This window comes from Dendrobium catenatum, unplaced genomic scaffold (assembly GCF_001605985.2).
Source record: "Dendrobium catenatum unplaced genomic scaffold, ASM160598v2 fragScaff_scaffold_911, whole genome shotgun sequence".
Taxonomy (NCBI): domain Eukaryota; kingdom Viridiplantae; phylum Streptophyta; class Magnoliopsida; order Asparagales; family Orchidaceae; genus Dendrobium; species Dendrobium catenatum.
Window position 1 is genome coordinate 744,053 of NW_021319373.1, and position 25,167 is coordinate 769,219.

A 25,167-nucleotide genomic window follows, 5' to 3' on the forward strand; every position below is an offset into this window, starting at 1 on the left:
CATTATCGACATTAAATAATATAGATGTCTTTTTTATCTTTTTAGGGGTCAATTTTGTCATACCTACTATACATGTATCATATCTCTGGATCTCCTTTGCCCTGCTTACAATGCAGTGTCATATATGGGGACCATTTTGCCTCACCTGCATTTGTAAGTTGTATATCATTTTATAGTCAATATTTTCTAATTTTTGATATTCAATATATTTCACAACATAGTAATTTATACTTGACTTGCCATGTATAAAATTTCATAAGAATTTGTCTCTTGCTATACTTACATACCAGGATGTGTTGGCCAATATTAAAATTAATGATATCTTTTTAAACTATTATCAACTTGAAATATTAAAATAATAATCATAAATCTTATTTTAAATTTTAATGATACATACATGCAAGTGGTTGTTGATACAAGATAACTTGAAAGTATACTCAATTTCATTACATTATACAAACACGCTTTATCTTATTTCCATTTGCAAGTCTTCGTATGGATATGTAGTTGCTTATTAATGCATACAAAGATGTATGTTCATATTTCATATTTGGAATTATCTTAACACAATCAACCTTTTAAATGAATCAACTGATATTGTATGCATCAAGAATTTATAATATTTATTTTTTGTAATTTATAATTGCATAACTTACTTCTTTGATGAACTACCTCTTCCAATTCTACACCATGTAATCTTTTTCTTTGATAAATTATCTCAAAACACTTTTTTTTTGCATATATCTGATGAATCCTAAAATTATAATTGGTATGAACTTCTTTAGAAACTTTACCGAATTTAAGAAATAGAAAAGATAACGAAAAACATTATAATTTCTTACCTCCTCCTAATACTTGTTATTCGTACTTCATTGTTTCCTCGAAGCAATTGCTTGCTCTCATCAATTGAATTATCCCACAGTCACTGTTATCTCAATTCCTTCTTTACTTTACTATGCCGATTTCTTCTATATGTACTGTGCCGATTCTGCTATAGTAATTCATGCACTGTGTCGAAATCCATAACAATACACTGTGCCGACCTCTGTTACAGGAATTTCTGCACAATACCCAATAATTCTACAATCCAGCGGGCACTGTGCCGAACTCCCTTTTCCTTGCACTGTGCCGAACACTCTACAATGGCTGCTTGTATGAATTCCAAACAAATGTAAGGATAGAGTGGACCCCATGCTATAGCTTCTCTCTCCTCTTACATCCCAAAGGAAGCATCTATTTAGAACATTAATTTCCATTTAATATTTTGCTTAAAATTTCTATTAATATTTATTTAATAGTACTTAATTGTTAAATAAAAATTAAATTATTTTACTATGAATTAATAAACTTAGTTAATTTTAAAAGAAATAATGTGTTGAATTTCTATTACCTGAAATTTCTGATTATTACAAATCTTCCCTTAAAAGAATTTCGTCTCCGAAAATTCAGCTTTTCATACATCTTCAAATAGGTAAAAAAATTTCTTTCTTATGTCTGCCTCTTTTTCTCATGTAGCATGTTTTACTAACCTATGCTTTCACTTTACTTTTACAAAAGGAATTATTCTGCTTCTCAATTTATGAACATCCTTTTCTCATATCCTTTCAGGTGTTTCAATATAAATCAAATCCTTATGAAGTTCAATTTCATTTGGATGAATTTTCCGAATTTCATGTGTAACTCATTTTCTGAGCATTGATACATGAAAAATATTATGTACATCAAATATATCTACAGGTAGTGCTAATTTGTAAGCAACTTGTCCCATTCTTTCAATATTCTCAAATGAGCCAATGTATCGAGGACTGAGATTTCCACCTTGACCAAATTTAGAAACACCCTTCATTGGTCTCACCTTCAAGAATACAAAATCTCTTATTTCAAATTATATCATTTTATGCTTGGGATCATAGTATTTCTGTTGGGTTCTTGAACTGCTTTTAATGTCTTTAATCAATCTAACATTTTTAGTAGCTTGATTCATTAATTATGAATCCAATAATTGCCTTTCACCAATTTCAAACCAATTCAATGGAGTTCAACATTTTCTGCCATATAAAATTTCATATGGAGCCATCTTGATACTTGATTGGTAGCTATTATTGTAAGTGAACTCTATTAATAAAATATTATCTTCCAGCCATCTCCAAAATCTAGAATACACAATCTTAACAAATATTCCTGCACTTGAATTAATCTTTCTTATTAAATATCTGTCTGTGGATGAAATGCAATACTGAACTTCAATTTTGTGCCCAAACTTTCATGTATGCTCTTCCATAATTTAGATGTAAAACGTCCATTTCTATCCGACACAATATCCTTAGGATTTCCATGTAATCTGATGATTTCCTTCACAAATAACATAGACAATTTCTCTACTGAATCAGCCTGACTAATATATAGAAAATGTGCTAACTTTGTTAGTCTATCAATCATAGCTTATATACAATCATGCCCTTGCCTTGATATGGAAAATCCTGTAATAAAATCTATAGCTATTTCTTCCTACTTTCATTCTTGAAATGGTAAAGATTGTAACATGCCACTGAGTTTCTGATGATATGCTTCAATAATTTGACATTTTTCACATTTAGCCACATATTATGTCTCATCTCTTTGTTGACATCTGAATATAAGTGAACAAAATGAAATAATAAAAAAAATGCTTGAACTATGACATACCTGCCTTCAAATCCTGTTCATATCTGCTTTGGTCGCTACAATCCTGTCGCTGCAATGCCCATGTCCTGCAAACGGCGCCTAAACAGACCACTTATGCATGCTTCGCCTCGATTTCGCTCCGAATTACGTTAATAAAATGGAGAGACGAGGCCCTCAACTTCTTTGCTTCTTCTCTTACATACGAAATCCTAACTCCCAACTCCCAATTCTCCTCTAACCGGGTCTCATGCACATGAGACTCTTCTTCCCGCAACTTCCTCACCCCGTCACTACTTCCGGTTCATCAAAGACACCTCCATTTATAAGCCCAAATCTCTACCTTTTTCAGCAAAGACCTCCTTTATTGCGCGTGGTGGGATGGGAACCCAGTACGACGCCTACGACGAGGCGGGGTCACTTATAAGTAACCTCGAGCGAGGGGAAAGCCAATTGTCTTTTAAAAAAGGTACCCTCAAAGACCCCATACACGTCTTTTTTGCGCGTGGTGGGAATGAAGACCACGGCTGCGGTGTCTAAGGACACCTACTATACACGCCTTTATTGCGCGTGGTGGGAAGGCCCAGTTTCTCGTAGTTTCCCTAAACAAGGGAGACGCCGGGAGGCTGCCGAAATTTCGGGTGAATATAAGACCGCACTCAGACTTAAATTTGAACCGGCGGCGAATGAAAATGAACTTAATATTGATTTAAATGAACATGTAAGATCCAATTTGAACTTGCTAAGCGAACGATAACAAATAGAACCTAAATGAATTTAAATCAAAGCAAGTGACATTGAACTGCAAGGGACTATGATTGAACTTGGACTCAGACCGAATAAGAACTCAAACTCAAACTTGAACTTGCAAGGACACTTGTGAACTTGCACTTGATTTGAATTAAGTATGGTGGGTATGAACTTGAACTAGATTCAAGGAATTGTGCTCAAGATGATAAGAAGATTTGAACAAAGAATATTAAAGACCCAACTTGAATTCAAATGAATTATGTGCAAGAAAACTCAGATTCAATTGAACTAAATGCAGTGGACATGAACTCAGTTTGAACTCAGACTTGAACTTTACAAGACCACAGGGGACTTGACTTGCACTTGAGCGAACAATAGTGGACTCAAAATTGAATGAATTTGAACTCAAATGAGCAGTAGTGGACTTGAATTAAACTCAATTAACTTAACTAAAACTTGCACAAATGCAAAAGCCTTGGACTTTAACAAATCATATGAAATCAAGCCTAAACCATGATGCAATAAGCCAAACTTGATTCCAAATAACATAACATTTGCAAGCAAGAACTCATACAGAGTGTTGAATGAATTCTCAAGGTATACAAATGATGAATGATAGAATTAAATGGCTTGAAACATTAAAGCAAAATCAACTTGCAAATGAGGACAAGTGATATCCACATTGTCATGCAAGCAAATTCAACTTCCCCTATAAAAAAAGAGATTTGATTTGAATAGGGAAATCAACAATAATTGTGGCGCATTTTGTTCATTGCAAATGTAGGAGTGCAAACAATATACTACAAGTGACATCAAAGGAGCTATAAGGAATGCAATGTAATCTCTCTTATCAACAACAATTTAATTCTAATAAGATACAATAACGAAGGAGATCAAATGCTAATGAGCAAATAAAAGACCTGTATGAAATGAATACTAAATGCAAGAGCAACAGACATGTCAGTAACAACATACTCAATGAAATATGCATGAATTATAACAAGGATCATGCGGTGATATGTCCGTAAGAAAAGTAAATGAGAGGTAGGAGGAGCAGATCCTTGCTATCAATGCGGACTAATGTGTAAATGTGCACCTAACAATTTACTTTCAATGAGAAGGATAGATAAGCCATAAGAGACGCACCATGATCAGCATGTTAGTCGCAACAAGAAAGATTCGACATGAGGTGGAAGTAATAATCTGATATATCTAGATGTATCCAAATGAATGTTAACATCAGCATTTAAGTGAATGCACTAAGCCTTCTATGAATGATGATAGTAGACATGGGCGCAACTATGATAAATATCCTGCAGAATCTAAGGCTGAATTGCGCAATTCAGTGTGAGGTGCATGCCTCTAGAATTCGGGACCCGCACACTTAAGCCTTAATGCATTAAACTTTCTTCCTCCCCTCTCATATTAGCCTACTTGATTCCGAGCAGACAAAAAAAGCCGCAGGCCTGCAACCCTCTTCCGCATGACGTCCGCTCGGCCTCCCTTCACGCCGCCTCTCTCGCCAGCACGGCCTCACTCCGGCGATCTTGAAGTGTCTGGCTGCCCTCTAGGAGAAGTCCACAACTGATTTTAATTTTTTTTTTAGTTAAACAAAAGATTTTTCAAATGAAAAAAAATCTAAGGTTTTTTATTTTTTGATTTTTTTTTTATTTTCTTATTTGTGCATTAGGAAACGTGGTTAGAGGCAAGAGAAAGGCAAATACGTCATTGTGGTATGGACCCTTCTTTGAAATACAGTGTGTAAGTTGAAGTAGGAGGCGGCGAGAAGACATGTATATTTAAAATGTAATTTTTGTGATAAGGCGGTGAAGGGAGGAGTAACTCATATGAAGGAACACTTATCCGGCTCACATAAGAATGTAACACCTTGTGCGTATGTTCTGGATAATGTGTAGGGGGAAATTATAACTTATATGAAAAAGAGTACGACGGCCAAACATTTACAACAAAAGCAATTTGATGAAATGGTTGAACATGGTGTTTATTTTGGGAGCGAGAGTGGAAAGAGCTCTTCCTCCATTATACATAATAGAGGTGCATGGGGTCCTATGGACCAATATATGACTAATCCAAAAGAGGATAGAGGACAAGCATAGATGTTGACTGCAGCTGGTACCAAAGAGGGTCGACGACAGGTTTGCATGGATATTGACAGATTTTTTTTATGAATGCCATACCATTTAATGTTGCAACATTGCTAGCCTACTTCAATATGCTGTGATCTGTAGGGTTGTATGGGAGAGGGTTGAAGGCACCTTCCATGTACGAGTTGCGAACATGGATTTTAAAGGATGAGCTACAAAACACATAGCAGAGTATTGATGAGATTAAACGGACATGGATTGAGACTGGTGTTACCATTATGTCAGATGAATGGTCTGACATGAGGAGCAGGAGCTTGATTAATATCCTTGTCAACAATCCCTACGGCACGGTGTTTTTACGATCAGTTGAAGCTTCATATGAGTTTAAAAATGCTGAATTCATTTTCAATTTACTAGATGGGATTGTTGAGGAGATTGGGGAGCAATTGGAATTCAGGTGGTGACTGACAATGCCAATGCATACAAAGTAGCTAGTCAGATGTTGATGGAAAAGAGGAAACACCTATATTGGACCCCTTGTATCGATCTCATATTGGTGGAACTTGGTGATTTACCCCAACACAAGAGCGCTCTTTCTAGGGCGAAGAAGATCACAAAGTTCATCTAAAATCACTCATGGGTTTACCTTAATGAGAAAGTTTTCAATGAAGAAAATCATTCTCCCTGCAACCACTAGGTTCGTTATTACATTTGTGCACTACAAATCATTTTCAATTTCTATTGCAAGTTTATTCTACAGGTTTGCCACATCATATATGACACTGCAGAACCTGCTGGATGTGAGACAACCTCTTGAAGCAGTGTTTACATCAACACAATGGCTTAATTCTGCGTTGGGGAAGAAAACTTAGGAAAATGAAATACGAAGGCTAATTCTAAATGATAAATTTTGGGCTACTGTGACCTATGCCATATTGAGCATGAGATCCTTGGTACAAGTTCTACGTTTAGTTGATGCCGAGAAGAAACCAGACATGAGTTTTATTTATAATGCTATGGATGAGGTGAAGGAGTTAATTGCACATAACTTGGGAGGAGAAGAAGCAAGTTATAGAGAGATTTGGAATATCATTGATGCTCGATGGGAGGTTCAGTTACACCGTCATCTACATGTAGCGGCGTATTATCTCAATCCTCAATTTCAATATTCAGAGAAGAAATCCTCAAACCCGGAGTTGAAGCTTGACTTGTATCATTGCATGGAATGACTAATATCAGACCAGACCGTCAGGGAGCTTGCAGATTTACAACTTGTTCTATTTCAGAATAAGGAGGGATTTTTTGGCCTCCAAGCAGCAAAATCAACTATTATCAAATGGTCTTCAGGTATGCTTATTTTTGTAAATGCATAACACTTTAATATGTTATGATTATCATTTTTCTTCTTGAATTGAATGGTGGATCCAATTTGGTTATTCCACCCCTGAGTTATAGTGTTTTTTTGCTGTTAGAGTTTTGGGCCTCACTTGTTCTTCATCTAGGTGTGAGCGAAACTGAAGTATATATAGTCAAGTGCAAACAAAGAGAAGAAATAGACTTTCAACACTTAGAATGAGCTCCCTTGTGTATATTATGCACAACAAGAGGTTGAGAGATAGGAGATTGAAGAATAAGGGGTTGAAGGATGATGAGGATCCATTGGTGTGTGATGATGTGGCATCTGATAATGAGTGGTTCATAGATGATGAGACATATTTGCCATTATCAGACTTGCAGCTAGAGGATCTAAATGTAGATGTCTTGAGGGGCGAAGTAGATCAGGTGGGCACATCCACTAGTATCACACCACACACATCCACTAGTTCTGCAGCACAACAACCAAATAAAGGTATTCCATAACTTCTTATATGCTATTATATTATATTTATATCAAGTGGGAAATTAACATGATGATGATCATTCTTATTGAACAAGAAAGAGAAATGTGAGTCCTATTGAAGATGATGAAGATATGACATTCATAGATACAATTGGAGAAGATCCCTTTGAAGACCCATTTAGTGATGGGACATGATTGGATTTTATATGTTTTTTCTTATTTGTACTTTGGGAGTTTTGATAGACTAATATTTTGTGGTTCTATACTTTGGGACATGATTTTATTGCATCTATTTTTTTACTTTCCACTAATTTCGCTTGTCATTTAGATGTTTTTATTGTATGATAGAATCTTACTATTATTTACCTGCTAAAACCCTTAAATTCTTATTTACGCAATTTTTCATTCGTGAGGCTTACGCGTCATACCGCCTCGAGGCTTATGCCTCGCCTTACGAACAAAAAACACATCGAGGCTTATTTACGCAATTTTAAACCTTGCACTTGACGTCTAGGGATGCTGCGCGGGTCAATAAGTGAATTCAAGTTCAAACCCAATCATTATATGTGGATTAATAAGAGTCGATAGGGTTCGAACCATCAAACAAATATACGGTTGCGGCGACCGTATATTTATCTTAATACATTCATATTAGGCCTTTAAGACCTATAGCAATGAGAATTCACTAATAAAGGCACCCGATCCTCTATCTGTAAACTGACAGAGTTGATAAGGTCCAGTCAATGAAATAGAAATGACCCCAGACACCCCGATGATGACCGTGTTGAACGAAAATATCAACCAGAGGGGTTAATTTCAAATATTTTAAATATCATCCCAAATATTGAAAAATTCAAAATCCCAGAAAATCCCAAAATCCAAAATATTTAAAGAAATTCAACACTATCAAACACTTGAAGCACAAAATCCGTCCACCCTCCGCAACAGTTTATGAGGGTAGACAAATTAAAAACTATTTTAGCTCACAAAGAGCTAATGCCTAGTCAAAAATATCACTAAGATCTATTCTCAAACAATCTCCTGCCAGTAAGAATGTGGTACGTGTCTTCTGACCGGCGATTTTGTCGCCAAATGGCATCACAGGATAAACGGTTATAATCTGGTGCTCTCCGAAATGAGTAGTTTTGTCGCCAAATGATACAACGAAATACCGGTTATGACCAGAGCCAATACGTTCCTTAGTGGTATCAAATCCTTGAGATATGAATCATTAGGATATGATCGATAGGGCACAAAGGTCTCTGTTAGCTAAGGTGGATTGAAATTTATCACCTTAGACGAACATCCACTCTAGGTCTATAAGGTCCTCTTGGACGAAGTAACCCATGGCTTCCGACAAGGATCCTTCTGTCAGGTTGGGTCGACTACCTCCTCTGACTAAGTAGACCAGGGACTACGATGGCCTGAGACGACGAAATCATGGGATCTTGATCGGGTCTATCATTCATCCCCCCACCATCCGATTTAAGTGCACGATGGTGAAATTTCTAATTTTAAATAGAAAACCTTCAAACTTCCAATTCTCAAGCCCATGCTGCTACTATACGCTTCATACTAAGTATCTACATATATAATGTATCTGATTAACGACTAGCCTTAATAGAAAGTTCTCTCTTGTTATCGGGAGAGGTAATTAACTATAGGGGCTTGCGCATATAGGAAATCATAACTCAAATTATAAAGTTCTTGTAAAATGAGGGCGAAATATCTGGGTAGTGTCTTATCTACAAACCCATATGCCTTCCAAAATCTACCATGGAAATTAATCTGTTAAAACTCCTCCTGAAAGAAAGAAAAGCAAAGCAGGTGGAGGCCGGGGCTGAATTTTCGGAGCCACACTCTTTTCATTCCCGTCCACAAAATTAATGTCTTTAAATCTTTTTACATCTTTATGCTTCATGGATCGATTGAATAATTTGAATTATGAGCTTCATATAAAATTTCCCGACTCAAATTTGATTTCTCATTTGGTATCCTTAAATGCTCATTTCTCATAATGCTTCCTTGATCATCTACAATGAGAACCTTTCTTTTTCTTGTCTGTCACTGTTCAATAAGTTTTTGATATTCAATATTAGTCTTCTGAGCTTTAGTGATTCTTTCTTCTAAAGAAGGATAAACTGTCATTTGATTAAGATTAGCTGAATCTTGATCTCCCTGCATTCTGACTTCCAATTGTAAGGCTTATATATCTCTAATTAACCCTTCTTCTATAATTAATATACAATTCATCTATTCTCTAGACTTTGTACTTAATGCATCATCCACTACATTAGTTTTGTTTGAACGGTATTAGATGTTAAGATCATAATCCTTTATCAATTCTAGCCATCTTTTCTGTCTCTCTCAGATTTAATTTCTTCTGAGTGAAAATATATTTCAAACTTTTATGATCTGTAAATATTTCATATCTCACACCATGCAAGTATTGTCTCCAAAATTTTAATGCAAAAATCACTGTAGTCAATTCTAAATTATGAGTTAGATAATTCTTTTCATGAGGCGTCAACTATCTGAAAGTATAGGTAATCACCTTTTTGTTTTGCATCAACACACAACATAATCCTTTTAGAGAAGCATCACCGAACAATTGAAATTGATGCAATCAAACTAGACAGAAGAGGCAAACTGGAGAACACCACGACAAAATATAAACCAAACTCGATTCAATTAAAGCTTGTAAATAACCAAACCAACGTTCGAAGAAACAAGAGCCAAATCAAACGAAACAAAATGAAATTATAAAAATGCTATACTCATTATAACCGTCTAGCGTCATCCGGAAACCCATCTAGCATGCCTCTTATTCAAATTTTTTTGAGAGCACAGAAAACAAAGTGCTTCATGATCAGTATTTAAGACAAATTCCCGTTGAATTAAATAACATATCCAGAATTTCAAAGCTTGAATAATAACATAAACTCTAAATTGTAAGTAGAATATTTGGATCGAGCATCATTCAGATTTTCACTAAAGTAAGCAATAGGTTTTCCTTCTTGACTAAGAATAGCACCAATACCAACATGAGAAGCATCGCAATCAATTTCAAAAATGTTTTAAAAATTTAGCAAACTAAGAATGGGAGCTTGACTCATTTTTTTCTTAATGAATTCAAAAGTTTGTTTAGCTTGAGGTGTCAACCTAAATATTCCATTCTTTAAACAATCAGTAATACGAGCAATCAGAGAATTGAAGTTCTTAATAAACCTTCGATAAAAAGAAGCCAAACCATGAAATCCTCTCACCTCACTTATGTTTTTAGGAGTGGGCGAACTTTGAATTGCCTCAATTTTTATCGGATCAACTTTTATCCCCTCAGCAGAAATAATAAAACTAAAAAATGTTAAGCTCAAAGTCATAAAGGAACATTTTTTGAGATTGATGTATAGCTTTTGTTCCCTTAGAGTTTGTAACACTTGTTTCACATGATTAAAATGCTCAGAAGATTGAACACTATAAATCAAAATATAAAATAACAAACTTGCTAATAAAAGGTTTCAAAATATGATTCATAGTTCTTATAAAAATGCTCGGAGCATTTGAAAACCCGAATGACATTACAAGCCATTCATACAAATCTTCTTTTGTTTTAAAAGCAGTTTTTCATTCATCTCCAGGTCTTATTCTTATTTGGTGATACCCAGTTCTCAAATCAATTTTAGAAAAAGATTTTTGTACCGCTTAGCATATCAAGCATGTCATCCAACCTAAGAACCAGAAATCGATATTTAATGGTGATTTTATTTATTGCCCTACTATTCACACACATTCTCCACGTTTCATCTTTTTTTGGAGTTAATAAAGCAGGCACAACACAAGGACTTAAGCTTTCTTTAATCAAACCCTTTTCTAACAAATCAGTCACTTGCTTAAAAAGTTCAGCATGTTCAGTTAGACTCATTCTATAATGAGGTAAATTAGGCAAAGTTGCTCCAGGAATTAAATCAATATGATGTTGAATATCTCTCATTGGTGGCAAACCTAAAGGCAGTTCTTCAGGTGATAAATTAGAAAACTCATTGATTAAAGATCAAATTTCATTAGGAATTTGAAGAACAAAATCAGTTTCTTTTCCCAAAACTAAGTAAGCTACTTCAAAGTGTTTGAAATCATTCGCATTCAAAAGCAATTCAGGAGTGCTTATTTTGGCAACATTGTTATTTTTAGCAGGCGAATCAGGCACATATTTTTGAGGATAGAGAGTGAATTCTTTGTTGTTTTGAATCGGAGAGTAAGTGTTCTTTTCACCGTTGTGAATAGTTTTGTTATCAAATTGCCATGGTCGACCGAACAAAATATGATAGACTTCAAGAGGTACAACTTCACAAGTAACTTGATCTTTAAAAGACCCCCAATTGTTAAGTTGACAACATATTGCTTTGTGATAGGAACCTCACCTCCCTCTTTAAACCAAGAAATTTTATAAGGCTTAGCAAGTGGTTTGGATTTTAATTTCAACTTATCAACAATCAGTTGTGATACAAAATTTTCTGAACTTCCACTATCTATCATAAGAGTGCAGATTTTCCCTTCAACTGTACAAGTTGTTTTGAAATTATTTTTTCTAAGCCATTTGCCTCCGTTGTCAATTTTTGTTGTTAAGACTTGTCGGATTACCAAAAGTTCTTCACCTTCATCCCCCTTGACATCAATTTTCTCTAATTCTATGTCATTTTCAGTTTCAGAATTATTTTCTTCCTCTTCCTCTACTTCTTCGTCATTTTCAATGTAGTTATTTAGAGGTGGATTATTTTTTCTACAGGCCGCATAAAGATGGCCATAGATCCCACATTTGTAGCATGGTCCAATTAATCTAGGTTGTTCAGATGGTTTAGATCCCATAATTCTCTTTCCTTTATCAGCATTTTGATTTTAAAAAGATTTAACTTTAGTACCCGATATTCCCACAGAAGTTTGAGATTGAATCTTTACCCCGCCAGTTGGTTGCCGCTTATAAGTTTTCGTTATCTTGTTATGACCCCTTTCTCTTTGATGTTGTTTTTCAAGTTTTAATGTCATTCGATATGCCTTGTTAACCTTTATTACATGATGCAAATTTAATTGATCCCGAATTGTCCACTTAAGACCGTTAATGTATCTTGAAATAGTTTTCTCTTCAGATTCATTTAAATCATTTCTTGATTGAAGTTTGTAAAACAGTTCAGTGTATTCTTCCACAGTTTGAGTTCCTTGTCGCAAATTATTGAATTCTTGAAAGAGAGTTCGTGCATGATCAGACGGTAAATTTTTTTTCCTCATTTTTTCTTTCATCCGTTCCTAGTTTTGTACTTTTTCTTTCCCACGTCTAAGTCTGTTGTTTTGTAAGTTTTTCCACCATGTAAGAGCATGACCATTTAATTTTAGACTCACAAATTTTACCTTTCTGTTTTCAGGAATTTCTTTCTAATCAAAAAATTGATTCATTTTCTCAAGCCATTCGAGAAATAGATCAGGTTGCAATTTACCCTGAAAGTTGTGAACGTCAATTTTAATCCCAAAATCTCAATTTCGTTGTCGCCTATTTTGATTCCTAGGGACTTCTTCGCTTTCAGATGTTTGAACATGTTGTTGATTAACATTAAGATTAGCAAGGGTATTAGCCATTTCATTCATCTGATTTTGCAAATCCGCTAATTGTTGCTTTACATTTTGCCATTCCCCTGAATTATTAGCCATTTTAGAACTCAAAAAAAGAAAAAAGAAAAAAGAAAAAAGAAAAAGACACACAAACCAAGAATATTCTAGCTTGCTCTGATACCAATTTGATGCGAGCAAACTAGATAGAAGAGACAAATTGGAGAACACCATGACAAAATATAAACCAAACTCGATTCAATTATAGCTTGCAAATAACCAAACAAACGTTCGAAGAAACAAAAGCCAAATCAAACGAAACAAAATGAAATTATAAAAACGCTATCCTCAGTATAACTGTCTAGCTGTTTCCTCACATGCAATGAGAGTAGGAAAATATAGTAAAATTGTGCTTAGGTTTGCAAACCGTGGGTCCACCACTGTAAAAGAGCCCAACATCCTACCAAACTCCTCCGACAAATGTCTCGAAATTTTAGCCAACATACAACTTCCAAAGCTCAAGAAGAAGGATACAAATGGAGTGGAACTTGCGTAGAGAAGAGGTGGTTAGAAGCCAAGAAGAATTAGAGAGAAGGAAAGGGGAAATTGAACAAGCTCTCATGCTTTTCCAAGGAGAAACCCTCAGGTTTTTGTAGAGTTTTTACTCAGCTTTTCAACAACATTTTCCATCCCAAAACAAGTGTATTTCATAGGCAAAAGAAAGTAGATAAACAACCATAGCACCTCCAACCAAATCCAATAAGAATTGGGGAAATGAAAGGCCAAAAGACACTAAACTGCCAGCAGAATTTCTGCACAAAAAATAGAGAAATAGCCCACGGAAAACCCCACCAGCAGCCACGGGAAATCAGCCAGCAAGGGATCCGAAGAGCCAGCACAGGAGACAAGGCAGCAGTTCACGGGAAACAAAGCCAGGAGGGGAAAACCGAGAGGGAAGGCCACGGGAACAGCAACAACTAACAAAAACCGAATAGACAAAGGGAAGGGAAGAGACACAAGTCCACTCGAACATAATGAGCTTGAAATAATATCATACCTTTTTTAATTAATGAGCTAGGAAGTGCATTTATTCCACAATCATTGAGCTAAACTTCTGCTCAAACATTTATGAGCTAACACCAAGTAGAATCCATAATTTTTGAGCTCAACACCAAGCAGCCAAAGCTCACCCGAGAGCAGCAACATCACCAAACCGAAAATTGCAAGCAGCCCAAGGACTAAATGGACCCAAGAACAAGCAAACCCAAGGCTTGCCATGCCTAGCACTTTCCTACCATGATCATTGGATGCCCAACCATCATAGGATAACTTAAAAAGTATAAAACACAACTAACATTGTTCAAAATACATTAAAACAAAAATGAACTAAAAATATGAATGCATCAGAAATCCTTTTGTTCCAGAGGGAATTGTCAATACACGTGCAGTTGTTAAATACTATTTTAACTCTTGAAAACTCTGCTCACAATCCCCATTACATTCAAATTTCTTATCTTTTCTGGTCAACATAGATAAATGCAAAGTAATTTGAGAAAAGCCTTTTACAAAACTTTTGTACTATCCTGCTAATCCCAAGAAACTTCTGATTTCTATCACATTAGTTGGTCTTGGCTATTCTACCATTATTTTTATCTTTTCTGGATCCACTGATATACCTTCACCACTAACAATGTGCCCCAAGAATGAAATTGTTTTCAGCCAAAATTCACATTTAGAATATTTAGCAAACAATTTATGTTGTCTCAATAATTCTAGTCAATTTTCAAATGATCAACATGTTTTTAATTATTCGTGGAATAGCCCAAAATGTTGTCAATAAAAAATTACAAATTTATTAAGGAAAGGTCTGAAAATTATGTTCATTATATTCATGAATATTGCCGGGGCATTTGTTAGTCCAAATGGTATAGCTAAAAATTCATAGTGCCCATACTTGATACCAAAAACAGTCTTCTCAACATCACATTTTTTCACTCTAACTTTATGGTAACCTGATCTCAAATCAATTATGGAGAATACAAAAACACTTGGTAATTGATCAAATAAATCTTCTATTTTTGGAATAGGGTACTTGTTTTTAATTGTCACCTTATTTAATTCTTTGTAATCAATACAGAGTTGCATTGACCATTTTTCTTCTTGACAAATATTATAGGTGCACTTCAAGGAGATGTACAGGGTATGATAAAACCTTTAATTCTTGCAATTCCTAGGATGTCATTTTGTAAGGTGTTTTTACTATTAGATTTGTTATAGGTTGTAGATTTATTGAAAATTCTACTTTTTTTTTGAGATAAATCATTTCATTACTCTGAGAAAACATCTATAATTTCATTTACTATAGGAATAGAATTTATATCATCTCCCCTCTATTTAGTTGATTCTTACTTTGCTAGGAAAATTAATTCTCTCACTCTTATCCTTATATGCATCTAACTAGAAGAAATCAATGATGAAATTACTCCATTTTCATACTAAAAATAAAATACCTCTTCCCCAGGTAAATCAAATCTGACACTTTTCTTCCAACATCCAATGGTGGCAAAATTTTTGACCTACCAATTCATTATCAAAATTATTTCAAACTCCACCAATGGAAGTACAATCAAGTCTCATTAAAATTTTCCACCAGCTATCATAAAATTGACTAAACATGATGTACTAATATTTAAATAATTACTCATAATAATCTAATACTCAACCCGGGAGTAAAAACAACGGGTTTCACATGCAATTTCTCATAAAATATCTCAGATTTAAAAGACTGAGATACACCAAAATAAAAAAATAATTTTAGCATGCAAATCTGAGATGTTGATCGTACCTGTCACCACCTCAGAAGATTTTTTGGCTTCTTGAGAAGTTAAAGCAAATACTCGAGCTGATACTGTTCTGACTGCTTCACCTGAGGCTTCTCCTTTTATCTTCAAAGCTGGTTGATTTATTTGTGGCCTAGCACTTCTGTACTGATCTATCCTCTGAATGCCTTTATATTCTCTATTTCCTTGAACATTCTACGGATAGTTTCTCTTGATATATCTTGATTTCCCACACAGATAACATTTTTTTGAGTTTATCAGACATCTTCTTGGATGAGGCTTTCCATAATTTGCACAAACTGGTATTCGAGGGTCTCTTATAGACTAATGTTATTGATTATGATAGAATTTCTGCCTTTTTTATGATCCACCTCTATGATAACTTGGTTTCATTTTATCATCATTCTCCCATTTCTGTTTAAGTACATCCATATCTTGCTCCAGGAGTTTGACACTTTCCATTAATTTAACAAATTCCTTTATGCGAAGAAGAATTAAAATTTGTCTCAATGAATCCCTCAAATCCTTAAAAAATCATAATATTTTTCAGCAGGAGTACTAATAAGCTGCGGAGCATACCTTGATAGATATGTAAATCCTGCTTCATACTAAATAACAGTCTTTGCTCATTGCTTTAGATTTACAAAACTTTCCTGCATTGTTTGTCTTATTGATAGAGAAACATACCACTCTCAGAAGACTTGTTCAAATTCCTCCCAAATAATTTGATTCTCTACTCTACCTTGAAATTATTCCAGATGTTGCCTCATCCACCACCTTTCTGCTTCACCTTCTAATATAAAGATTGTCAGGGACACATGTCAGTTCTCATGACATCTCATTCCATTAAAAATTTTCTTAATTTTGATAATCCAATTTTCTACTGGTACCATATGTTTAGGACCTTTAGATTTTATCTGGCTGAGATGGCTGATCACCAGTCCCTTTAGGTATTCTTTCTGTCAATATATCTGCAATGCATTACATTAAGAATTATGTATTTATAAAATATAAACTTCTTAATAGGTTACTTTTATATGCTAATTGTAATCATAATTAAAAGTTAAAATGATTACTAACTTAGAAATACTACTCTCTCATAGGCTCTGTAATAATTCCATAAGATCCAATCTTATTCTCTTAGACAACTCAATTTGTTTATGCTTCCATAATTAAGTCCTTAGAACTTTAAATCTTTGCTCTGATACCACTTTTGTAACACTCCACGATACCCCTTAAAAATAACATAGAGTGTTACAGAAACAAACATAACATTTAGTCATTTTCTTTTATCCTTCCTCTCACAATTTCATCCTTGAATAAAACATCCAACTATAATGTCATTTATATAGTAAATGACAACATCTAGTTAATCAAAATTTCATAACATAAATATTTATAGAGCCACTAACAAAATCAAAAGAGTACAATACTGAACAGTCTACATACCTCAAATATAGACTTACAAACAAAGCTAAATACTAGTATATAAAATGAAATAACTTGAAACTTATCCTGGTTAAATATTTTTCTTTTTTTTTTCATATAACAACAGCTAGTATGAAATGAACTGGTGAGCTATAAAGCTTAATAAGTTATGCAATTTATATAAAATTAATTATCAAATTATAAAAAATAACATGATTGAATTAACTTTGAGATATTTGCAAAACAACATAAATCATCTTTTCATTCATTTGAAGTCTATATAGAATATCATTATTAGTCTTTAAAGATTTGACTAAAACTTCATAAAAATATTCAATAAAGCTCAGGTAAACCTGACATTATCGCAATTAAATAATATAGAAGTCTCTTTTGCCCCACATGCTATGCATGTATCATATCTCTGTGGTCCCTTTTGGTCCACTTACAATGCAGTGTCATACATAGGGTCCCTTTTGTCCAACATGCAATTGTAAATTGTACATCATTTTATTGCCATTCTTTTCTAATTTTTGATATTCAATGTATTTCATAACATTTTAATTTATACTTGACTTGCCATGTACAAAATTCCATAAGAATTTGTCTCTTACTATACTTACTAGGATGTGTTGGCCAATATTAAATTAATAATCTCTTTTCAAATTATTATCAACTTGAAAAATTTTAAAATAATCATCATAAATCTTATTTTAAATTTTAATGATACATATATGTAAGTGGTTATTGAAACAAAGAGAACATGGAATTATACTCAATTTATATTAAGCAAACATGGTTTATCTTATTTCCATTTGCAAGTCAACTATATCGATATATAGTTGCTTATTAATGCTTATTGATTGATGTGTTAGTGAAGAGAAGTGAAGAGAAGGAAGAGAGAGAAGCTCCACGAATTGAGGAAGAATTTGGAAGGGGATTTTCGGCTTGGAAGTGAAGAGAAGGCTGCATTCATTGTAAATGGAGAATGGTGGCCGGTCATCCTTGGATGACCGGAACACCAATTCCCTTGTTTCTACCATGCGTCCAACTTTGTTGGATTCAAAAGGTAGTTTTACATTCAATCGCAGCTTTTCTAGTTTTTTCAACTCTCCTCTAGTGATTAGAGTGGGAGGATTGATTTCTAAGAAGAAACCTTTGATGGTGAGTGGTAAAGGAAAAGAAGTTTTGGATGCTATGACAAGTAAGTCTTGCTGATCTTTGCCGGTTTTGATTCCTAGAGCCAATGATTTGGAGGCTTCAACCTCTGGTAGCATCGATCATAATTTGAATAATTCTAATGTGTGGATAAAAAAATCACACATTAAAATTAATTCATCTTTTATACATGAAGTAAAGATGTTAATGTGGTTAAACTTGATTTGGAGAAAGAAAAATCCAATGTTCATGTTCTTAGAAATTCATTGGTAGTAAAGATCCTATGCAAAAACTTGCCATTCACCAATTGTGCTTTTGAATTAAGGAGGCAGTGGGATAAATTTGGAGGATTCCATATTACTGCTCTTGGATTAGATTGGTTCCTTTGCTCTTTTCAATCTCAGGATGCAATAGGAGGAATTCTCAATGGAGGTCCATGGTATGTGGGAGGTTTTGTCATTGGATTAGACAAATGGACTCCCAATTTTTCTCCTTATTCCTTGGATGGAATTTCTTCTCCCATATGGGTTCGTCTTCCACACTTGCCATTACACTGCTGGGACGAAACCAACATTACGAGAATTATTTCGAGTATAGGGACTCCTTTATTATTGGACGGAAACATGTTTAGATGGGGAAGAAGGGAATTCGCTAGAGCTTGTGTTCGGGTAAAATTAAACTCTAAGCTTCCTAGTGGTATTTGGGTTGAAGGTAATCATGGCAAATTTTTTCAAAAATTTGAATTTGAGAATTTATCTTCTATTTGCTTCAAATGTGGAAAAATTGGACATAATGATGTAGTATGTCCAAATGGTTTTCAAAATTCAGATCTTATTAATAAGGAAGCTACCAAAGAACCTTTATTAGTTGAAGAGAGTTCTTATGGGCCTTGGATGCACGTCAATTTCAAATCCAAAAGAAATATTAAAAGTGTTAAGAGAGATTCACATTTAAACCATGGTGCAGATTTTCAAACTGTTCGCCGGTTCTATGGTGGTTCTAAATCAGATCGCCTCCCTTCGAAAACAGCTTTAAATTCGGTAGAAAATACTGCTGAAATCAATGGAAGAGATGAAGTGGGTGTTAGCATTAATTCAGATTTGTTGAGTGAGCCGGATATAGCTCATAATACAAATTTTGAATATATTAAATCTGGTTCGTTGGATGCTGAAATTACAAATACAGATGGACAAATAGCTGTTATTCCAACGTGTATGCCTAAAATTGCTGAGGATTTGAATTTTCAAACCACACAAGCGATGGAGGCTGTTATGAAGGAGTGTGAGAAGGAGAAAAATTCGGTTTTGACTCCTTCTAAGGCTGCAATTCCTTCTGCTAAGGAAGATTCTACCGAAACTCATAATAATAGTGCTGAAAAATCGGGATCTTAAAATTCAAAATTTGAAATCCCACCTAGCATAGAGACGGATAAGGCTGTTGAGGAAATTCAGTCGGTTTTATCCCCATCAATTCCAGCCGGTTTTAACTTTGTTATTCCAACGGATTCTCCTGAGATGGCTGAGAATTCGAATTTTCAAGCTCCTCACATGATGGAGGCTGTTATGGAGAAGTTTGAGAAAGAGCAGGTCACGGTTTTGACACCTTCTAAAGCTGATAATAGTTCAGGATTATCTGCTTATAATGATAAACTAAGAGATGGCTTTTCTAATTCCATTTCCCCTTCCTCTACTATCAGTTTGAAATTCAATAAAACTGATTTATTTAAAGGGAAAAAGAGTACTTCATTAGAGCTATTCGGTTATAAACCCAAGCTATTCAAAGAACTACAAGGGCTAGGACTAGTGAAAGATCAAAGTAGGAGAAGGATTGCTGATCACAAGGTGAAGAACGATTTGAAGAGTTCTTCACAGAAGATTTCAGTAATATGATACTCGTTTTTCTCATCTCTATTTTCAAAGCCGTTAGAGACATGAAGACGGGAATTCTAATCGAAGAATTTTCCATTTATTTTGCTTGGTATTACAGAATTTATTTTTGGAAAAGACTTCTAAAATACCTATCATTGGTTTTAATAGGTATTTTGAGAATGTCTTATCTATTTTGTAATTTTCTTTTGATTTTCCTTTATAGCTGTTTTTTTCTCTTGGCTTTTTTGTTTTTTAAACCTACTATATTTCTTTATGGAATCGTTACTGAATTCTATTCTTTAACCGGATGGGAACTCTGGGATACTAATCAACCTTCGGGTTGTTTCAAATATTTGGTATCCCCTGCATCTCAACGGTTTCAAAATAGGAAAGAGTGGGTTTCATATCGAACTATTAGGTTTAATGATAACAAAATTGCTTTCAATAAGGATCCTTTTCAACAAGGATCATTTAGTGTCTTATTTCCTAGTTTGTATTAGGTTGTTTTATTTCTTAATATTAACGCATCTTTGCATTTTCTCAAAAAAAAAAAAAAAAGATGTATATTCCATAATTGGAATTATCTTAACACAATTAACCTTTTAAATCAATCAATTGATATTGTATACATCAAGAATTTCTAATTTTTTTTTTAATTTATAATTGCATATTTTACTTCTTTGACAAACTGACTCTTCCAATTCTACACCATGAAACCTTTTTCTTTGATAAACTATCTCAAATCCTTCTTTCTGCATATATCTGATGAATCGTAAATTTAAAATTGGTTTAAAGTTCTTTAGAAAATTTACTGAATTTAGGGAATATAAAAGGTAACGACAAACATTATAATTTCTTACATCCTTTCTTCTCCTAATACTTTCCTCTTATTCTTCCTTTATTGTTTCGTCAAAGCAAATGTTCACTCTCATCAATTGAATTTTCCCACAGTCACTGTTCTTTCAATTCCTTTTCACTTCACTGTGTCGATTTCTTCTATATGCACTGTTCCAATTATGCTACATAAATTCCTGCACTATGCCGAAATCCATAGCAATACATTGTGCCGAGCTCTGCTACAGGAATTTCTGCACTATACTGAATTCTTCTACAGTCCCGGGGGCACTGTGCCGAACTCCGTTTTGCCTGCATTGTGCCGAACAGTCTATAGTGGTTGCTTGCATGAATTCCAAACAAATGTAAGGATAGAGGAGTGTACCCCACGCTATAACTGCTCTCTCCTTATACATCCCAAAGGAAGCTTCTATTCAGAACATTAATTTCCATTTAATATTTTGCTTAGAATTTCTGTTAATATTTATTTAATAGTACTTTACTGTTAAGTAAAAATTAAATTATTTTACTAAGATTTCTAATTAAAAAGGTTTTAATTAAACTTAGTTTTAAAAGAAATAATTTGAATTTCTATTACCTGAAATTTCTGGTTATTACAATAAACGAAATATTAGTTATGCTTTCAAGAGATGAGATTCAATGGGTTCTTATTATACTCGGTGAGGAAGTAGAATCACACGGTAAATATAGAAGAAATCGGCATAGTGAAGTGAAAGATCTTGTCTGAACCTTTTCATAACTCTGAATGAAACATGTTTACTATTTGTCGTTTCATTGATGTGGGATACAATTGAAATCACCGTTGATTGCTATGGCATATTATTGTAGTTGGAATGACAGAGGAGTCACTATAAAGAAAGCCCAAAGCTCATCTTTATCCTAATCATTGTTAGAAGCAAAAGCCGCAATGAGAAGGGTGGTAGCTATGGAGGCACTATGCAGAATGTAGAGGCTAAGCTGATCATTATTGATAACAAGATTGGTAGTTGTAAGAGCTGAGGAGTTCCATTTGAGCAAGATGTGGCCTCCTCTGTTCGGGGAATTTATTAGTGTGATTGTTTTTTACCTTTTTATGTATTTTTTATTATTTTAGATAATATTCTCTTAGAAAACTTTATCTTAGTTTTAAGCCATTATAGTTATTGATATTTACTTAATTGACTGTACTAATTGATCTTATAGGTGCTCATCATGGATAAGCTTACAACCAAAATCATGTCCTGTGCTTGTAAAATGGCCGATATCACTGAGGAAGGGGTATCATGTAAGTTAGCTTATTTTTGCATTTATTCTGTTTTTCGTTAATGTTAAGATAATGTCGATTTGCCGGTTTTATTTGTCACTTCTCGGTTGACTGAAGTACCTTTTGGCTTTTAATTATAAATTTAACAGAGTTTTTTATGCTCGTTGAACTTCAACACTCAATCCATCTTTTCCTTATGCACATGTTTAGGTGTTTCTCTATTTTAAATTCTCTAGAAATGAATTATATTATGCTTTACCTTCCATAATGGTTTTCATAGCTAAAACTCCTAATAAGTTTCTGGACAAGTCATGAGTACCTAGAGCTTTTCTTTCATTTAAATGAAGAAAATTATTTTTCACATAGACTAATTCTGTTATTTTCCTTTTTCTTTGTAGTGGTGGAAGACATTAACAAACGAAGGCAGCCAATGTTGTCAATGGATGCTATATATTTTGTACAACCTACCAAAGAAAAGTAACATTCCATCTAAATATTGTTTCATAGTTCCTGATTTGATTATTCTGTTATGGTGGCCCTGTTTTTTTGGTTGACTTTACCATGCATCAAACAATTATTTGCATTGACTGGAATGTTGATGCTTTTCTTATTTTCCAGTTCTTATTGATTAAACTTTACTCCAGTAAATGATAACTGAACTGATAGGATGATGAGAAAAAAAAAAAGAAGATTGAATTCTAGCCATTTCAGTGACTTAGCCAACTTTGACATTAATGATTTTACTCATCTAGCTGTTCCTAAGGCCTTAAATGCCCAGCTTTGACCCGCAAAGTGAATCGCAGATGGCTAAACCGGTTGCTTTTAAATTTAGAAAAGAAAAGCAAAGTTTGTTCCCTCTGTGAACACTACACTAGGAGTATTTGCAATAATTACTATGTTATCTCTGAAGCAGAAGAAGTCGAGTTTGTTCATCATCTGAAGCAGAGAAGAAAACTAACACATTATGTATGGAAAGTTTAATTAATTATCATAGCTGAAAGAAAATAATGGAATATGAAAAATAGAAGGTTAATTCATGTGGGTATGCATATACTGACTCACTGAATGCATTTTTCTTATCTGATCCTTATATGAGGCTTTCTATATGAGACACACTAGCCATGTATGATTATTTCAATTTTTTTTAAAGTGTGGCTTATTTGAGTAAATCATTCAATTTTTATAGAAAAAGACATTATGTTATAGTTAATGTTTTTATTTAGATTTTTTTAATTGGTTGAAATCTTAATTTTGTCCTAATAACCTACCGTATAATATATGTCCAAGCTACGTCCTTGCAAAAGCAAGTGAACAACCCTAGAAAAAAACAAGCATTTCTAATGCACACTCAACAAATGAGCAAACATGTGTGTGTATGTATAAATCAACCAATGCAGGAAAGTAAAGTAATGTTCAATTAGCACAATTATAATTGATAGCTGAGTTTCGTGCCTTATACAACCCAGTTAAATTTTTACAGACTAAACCTGTGGGGTCTTCAAGCTTTAAATTTTAGATGCATCTAGGGCTTCACCTAGGAGGGTTCATCCTTTTAATTCATCTCTCTTGTAACTGCATCCCACATATTTACAATACTTTCTAAGTCTATTAAATACATTTTGAAAAGTGAAAAGACTCAAATCTACAAAACAGGAAGAGATTAGGAAGTGGTTTATTTGAAAGAAGAAGACATCCCAAAATTGCTTGGCACTTGAGATGTCAAGCCTTATCTCTATCCTATTGGCCATGCCTCCTTAGGGGGGTTTGAAGCAGTAGTTGTAAGCAAGCATTTTATAATTTTATAATTTATTTTTACCCCCTCTTAGACATGGTCACAGGTCACCTATAGAAAAGAATATAATTTGATGGAAGCATAGATCACCAATTGATTTTGGATCAATAGATGCGGAAGATAATTTGCAACTTTGGGGTTATAAACTATATGAGTTATTATTGAATTTTGTAATAAATGATGAAAGCTTTGTTTACTAAAATTGGGTAGAGAAAACATAAATGGTGTTAACCTGCCGTATAAAACAAAAAAAAATATATTAAAATCCACGTACCTGTCCGGCGCCGAATTACCTTACTCTCGCACGTCGAAGGCATGGCTCTCACAATCAGCTTGTGCCGCTAAAAGGAGAGAGGAGACAAGGCATTCGTTTTCTTCCCCACGATCCCTCTCTCTCTCGCGGCTCTCCTCTCCCGAGCTCTCTCTCTCTCGCTCTTTCTCCTCCCAGTTGGATCAGAAGCCGACATTTCGATCGGAAGCAAGAGTGGGGAGCTCGCCGAAAGTGAAGGCAACCTTCTCCCTTTCACGCGGCTTCTCCGGCGCCTCCATTGCTGTTCGACTTCGTTGCTTCGACGACTTTCCCTTCCAATTGATCGGAAGTTACGACACTTTGATCGGGACAAGAACGGGAGACTCGCCGGCTGTGATCGTAACTTTCTCCCTTTCGTTAGCTTCTCCGGCTCCCTCTTCGCTGTTCGACTTTGCTCATTCAGCGGCATTCCCTTCCTGTTGGAGCGGAAGTTACTACATTTTAATCGGAAGCAGCAATCGGGAGCTCGCTTGCTTGAAGGTAACTTTCTACTTCAGTCGCTCCTCCGACTCCTCCTTGGCTGTTCGACTTTGCTCCATCTACGACTTTCCCTTTCTGCGGGATCGGAAGTTGGACATTTTAATCGGAAGCAAGAGCGTGAGCTTGCTGGCCGTGACTTCCTCCCTTGCGTATGCTTCCACGGCCAAATCCCGTTAACCCGCCGGATTAAGGGATTTGAGAAAAAAATTTAATATAATTAATTTTAATTAATTTAATTATTATTT

The 25,167-nt window shown here is 34.5% G+C and overlaps 1 protein-coding gene across 5 annotated transcripts in view; it reads left to right on the top strand.

Annotated features, from left to right (window-relative positions):
• Window positions 1-25,167, top strand: part of LOC110102566 (SNARE-interacting protein KEULE) — an 85,418-nt gene that overhangs the window by 14,411 nt on the left and 45,840 nt on the right. For 3 of the 5 annotated variants that reach the window (XR_003701628.1, XM_028697299.1, XM_028697298.1), the window contains exons 3-5: window positions 46-153; window positions 22,280-22,361; window positions 22,739-22,817. Coding sequence is in view for 4 of the 5 variants with exons in the window: in XM_028697299.1 (XP_028553132.1) it covers window positions 46-153; window positions 22,280-22,361; window positions 22,739-22,817 (269 nt within the window). In the remaining variant the exon portion in view is untranslated. Of the gene's footprint in view, window positions 1-45; window positions 154-12,569; window positions 12,618-22,279; window positions 22,362-22,738; window positions 22,818-25,167 lie in introns of those variants that run through there. The other 2 variants (XM_028697301.1, XM_028697300.1) reach the window with 2 other exon arrangements.